This window comes from Austrofundulus limnaeus, unplaced genomic scaffold (assembly GCF_001266775.1).
Source record: "Austrofundulus limnaeus strain Quisiro unplaced genomic scaffold, Austrofundulus_limnaeus-1.0 Scaffold749, whole genome shotgun sequence".
In the NCBI taxonomy this organism is placed as follows: domain Eukaryota; kingdom Metazoa; phylum Chordata; class Actinopteri; order Cyprinodontiformes; family Rivulidae; genus Austrofundulus; species Austrofundulus limnaeus.
In genome coordinates, this window is record NW_013953151.1 from 80,158 (window position 1) to 84,720 (window position 4,563).

The 4,563-nt window shown below is 44.9% G+C and overlaps 1 protein-coding gene across 1 annotated transcript in view; it reads right to left on the bottom strand.

Annotated features, from left to right (window-relative positions):
• The window catches only part of LOC106532311 (TRAF2 and NCK-interacting protein kinase), a gene marked incomplete at its 3' end in the record, with an annotated part of 119,761 nt that overhangs the window by 26,263 nt on the left and 88,935 nt on the right, over positions 1-4,563 (bottom strand). Inside the window, 4 exon segments of the mRNA XM_014028344.1 lie at positions 436-602; positions 711-792; positions 2,774-2,828; positions 2,919-3,049. Of these exon segments, the coding sequence (XP_013883798.1) occupies positions 436-602; positions 711-792; positions 2,774-2,828; positions 2,919-3,049 (435 nt within the window).

Genomic DNA, 4,563 nt, shown 5'->3' on the forward strand with positions numbered 1-4,563 from the left:
AAACCTGTTCTCATCGCTGCCTAAACACCAGTTTTGCCAGTCCAAACCTGTTCTCATCGCTGCCTAAACACCAGTTGTGCCAGTCCAAACCTGTTCTCATCAATGTGTCCTCAGCGCTGCCTCAACTACTGTTTTCTGCCCGACAGTCCAAATGTGTTCTCAGCGATGCATCAACTACTACAACTTCTCTCATTACTTTGCACGTTCTGATAGAGTGCAACACAAAAATGACTACAATGCAGTTATTTTACCAGATATCGAGCTAAAATTTGATGTGTGGGTAGCTGAGAATTACTGTACTCCTTTATTCTTAGAGTGGCATCTCACAACACTGCATGAGATTGACCAAAACAACTATAAAGATCTCATTTCTCCAGATAATATATTCATGGCCTAAAACTCTGGTATGAAAGGTGGCAGGTGATAGGTTCTCACTTTTTCTCTTTGCAACGCTGTCAATGTGCTCCTTCAGCTCGGTGCGGACCCCCCTCTCATTAGTGAAGTCTTTAATGAACGGATGCTGGAGGACCTGCTCTGTGCTGGGTCTCTGACACTGGTTTTTCATCAGCGTACATTCTAGGAACGTCTGGAAGTTATTTGACCTGAAACAAAACAAACGTTGTTCAGTTAAAAGTCTGATGGAAAAGAAACAGCTGTAGTCTTCGAATAATCAGCCAACATCGAAACTGTTACGACACATGTACACTCACCACTTTGACTTGACGTTTAGTTTAGGGGGAGGATTGCGTGGAATGAGGAAGAGGGCTCTCATGGGGTGCATGTCAGACAGCGCTGAAAAGTCAGAGAAAACAAAAGGGGGAGTTTAGATAAATGTAACAAATGTTCATAAAGGTAAAGTTTAAAGCAACATATTGACACATGTTATAACTGGAATGCTCTACTCCAAAAGACATTAACGTAGCTAACTCTTTCTACACTGTCACCATAAAGGACCTTGACGTAGCTGAGAGATGAAAATTGCATTATTTTATCTGCAGAGCAGCTTCTGGGCTTCATTTCTCGACACAAGGCCTGGGCCAAAAGTTTTCAAACCAGAGTTTTGTGTGATTGGTCAGAAATTTGGGGACATGTTTTCTCGTGCGTAAAAGCACTCAGATAACAACGGTAGCATTTTACTTCAACTACTCTGCTTCCAGAAGCTGACTGTTGTGCGTCTAAACAACATGAATAGTTTTGAGGAGCAGCTCCTTGAAGCAGTCAGAAAATACATCCATTTACATGACTCATGACTGGCCAAAAACTCCTGGATGGAGAGAGAACAGATAATGTGCATGGAGAAATCCATCTGCCACAAGGTGTGGCGCTCTGTCTGTGCCCGAATTGTAGCCCAACAATGGATATCAGTGTCGAGACTCCAGCAGGGAATAAAAACACAACTAGTCTCTGACAAGTTCAGCAGCAGGAGGGGCTACCCAGGAGCTCTGATCTGTGTTTCCCAGGAACTACGAAAGGTGCAGAAAGAAACGTTATGCCACTGCGTGACCAGGAGGTGACTGTTCGGCTTCAGATCGAGTATGCCGGGCCCTTAAAGTGCCTGTGACACGCATATCCTTCAAATACAAAAAGTCAAAGAAAACATCTTTATGTTTAAGAAAGGTGACACATGATTTTGTCACACAGTTGGCATATTTTCTTTAGAATTTGGCTTAGCCAAAGTGAAACAGGAAATGACATCAAAGGGGAATTCTTAGAGAAAGGAACTCCCTGGTCTTTGTTTATTGAAACAATATTATTTGAACTCTGAATCTTCCTCATCTCTCTGATAGTGACACAAAATAATTTAAGGAATCATCAGATACTCTCCTGTCTGTGTTGTCAGCTGTTCACGTTCATACATTCATTCCCCTTTGACATCACTTCCTGTTACTTCACATGCTAAATATCTCAACAACTGTTCATCTCAGCAGCGTGAAGTTTCTTTTGTAAAATATTATCAATGTCATCTTCCCAAAAATGAAATCATGTTTATTACAAAGATTTCATGTCATGAGATTTTATTTTTTACATTTCTTCATTTAAACTTCTAGTTTTATTATCACAAGTCAAGTAAATAATACTCCTAGACCTGAGTCATGTTCAGCAAAGACTAAACGATGTAATGATAGATTAGGAGCTGTTTCTGCACTGTGCTGAAATGAAAACTAATCCTGTCCTAGCTAATGATCACAACTGTGTGTGAGCACCTCTAAGAATAAGATGATAAATAAAAGACCAAAAACGTCAGTCTGTGAGCAGTTTGTTTCCTATGTCTTTTTTTTAATCGTTAATATTTTGTCTTGCAAATGCCTGAGACTCCTTGCACAGAAGTAGGATTTAAATACGATACTGGCAGAAAACTCCACTGAAACGGGTGAGCAAAATCAAGCTGTGCTAAAACAGGGTGGCTAATTCAAGCATCAGCTTGGATGAAAACAGGTTCACAATTTGCCTGTAAAATCCGGGATCACCCTTTGGTGATCCCGGATTTCCTGATAGCACAGGACATGCATAGCAAGACACGTAAATCATATTTCTCTCCATGGAGAGACTTATGGATCGTATGAAAACATATAACACATGATCACTAAAGTGAAACACTGCTGCTGCCGGTAAGCAGAGAGAAATAGGGTGACAAATTATAGTTGACCAATTAAATGCTGAAAATTTTTCAAAAGCATAAACGTAGTGTGCCATTGAATCTAGTTACAAGTTATCTTAAACCATGGTTTTCACTTTTTGCTGAAGAGATGTAGCATATGGAATGAGGACTTACGTGGCACCCCTTCAGCCATCTCTATCGCTGTGATCCCCAGTGACCATATATCACTCTGCAATGAAGAAAAAATACGTTCTCAGAAGGAGGTGGAGTCTAAACACTGTGAGGCATCTCAAAAAGAATGTTAGAGAGGAAATATCACCTTGCAGTCATATTTGCTGCAAGGGTTTTCTTCGCAGGCGATAACTTCTGGTGCCATCCAATAGGGCGTTCCAATAAAAGTGTTCCTCTTTCCCACTGTTTTGTCCATCTGGGCTGAAACACCAAAGTCCACTGCAGAATAAAGATACACAAACAGAATTACTGCACTTTGCTATTTTTTAGTATATTATAAATTAGATTAAACTAAAAGTTACTGTTTGAATGGGCCATGGGTAACTAAAAGTAGCATAGAAGACAAAAGTATTTGTTTGGAGAATTTTTAGATTAAGTTAAATATTTGAAACACAACCTGGAGCCCAGTGGTGGTGAGAGAGTCTGACACTCCAGAGATAGCTGAGGGTTATCGGTGGACCAAGCATGCTCCAGCTCTGGCTGTCGCTAAGGCAAAGGCTTAAGCTGAGTTCACGCCGAACGCATTTTGAGCAGCAGGAGCTGCATGCAAAGTCTATGGTGGACGCGTGTCTAGGGGCTGTGAGGATGTGTAGAATGACCCAGGGCGCTGGCAGGATCCAAAGTGCAAAAATAAGAGTTTATTAAGAAAATCAAAATAACAGCTGACACTGCAGCAAAACTCACTAGAACACGAAGGATACGCAGGACACCTCACTGGCTGAGGGAAGCAGCACAATTATCGGACAAACACTGAAGACAGGACACAGAATATAAAGGCAAACTAATTAGGGCAACAAGACACACCTGGAGCAGACACAAGAGGACACAGGTGAGAGAGGGCGGGGCTGCAGGGCAGAGAAACACAGGGGAACACTGAAAACACTAGAAAAGTAAGGAAAATAAACACAGACCATGACAGGACCCTCCCCTTAACGACGGCTCCCGACGTCAAAAAGAGGCGATGGACGAGACACGGGAAAATGCGACAACACAGACTCAAGGACAAAACACACAAAAATCAGGGGGATGGCCAAGAGACCACCCCACATGGAGTAGAACATCCAGAGGACGGCTCAGGAAAACTCCCAGGTCCACGGGAGTCCTGAAGACGGGGGTGGAGCCCAGGGAGGAAACGGGAGCAGACGAGGGGCCCAGGGAGGAAACGGGAGCAGATGAGGGGCCCAGGGAGGGAGCAGACGAGGGGCCCAGGGAGGAGAAGGGAGCAGACGAGGGGCCCAGGGAGGAGACGGGAGCAGACAAGGAGCCGGTGGAGGTTGTCTGAGCCAGAATGCCAGTGACGGTGAATGCAGGCAACAGAGGCGATGAGGAGGCAAGGGGTGACGACCCAGGTGATGAGGAGGCGACGTGTGACAATCCAGGTGATGAGGCGACAGAGGCAATGAGGAGGCGATGGGTGACAACCCAGGCGATGAGGAGAAGACGGGTGACGACCCAGATGAGGAGTCGACGGGTGACAACCCAGGCGATGAGGAGAAGACGGGTGACGACCCAGATGAGGAGGCGACGGGTGATGACCCAGACGAGGAGCAGGCGATAGCGGTCAACCCTTGAACCACCAGAACCGCTGAGACCTCAGACTCAGGAACCTCCAACTCCGGGATCACCGAAACCTCTGACACAGGAACCTCCAACTCCGGGACCACCGAGACCTCCGACACAGGAACCTCCAACTCCGGGACCACCGAGACCTCCGACACAGGAACCTCCAACTC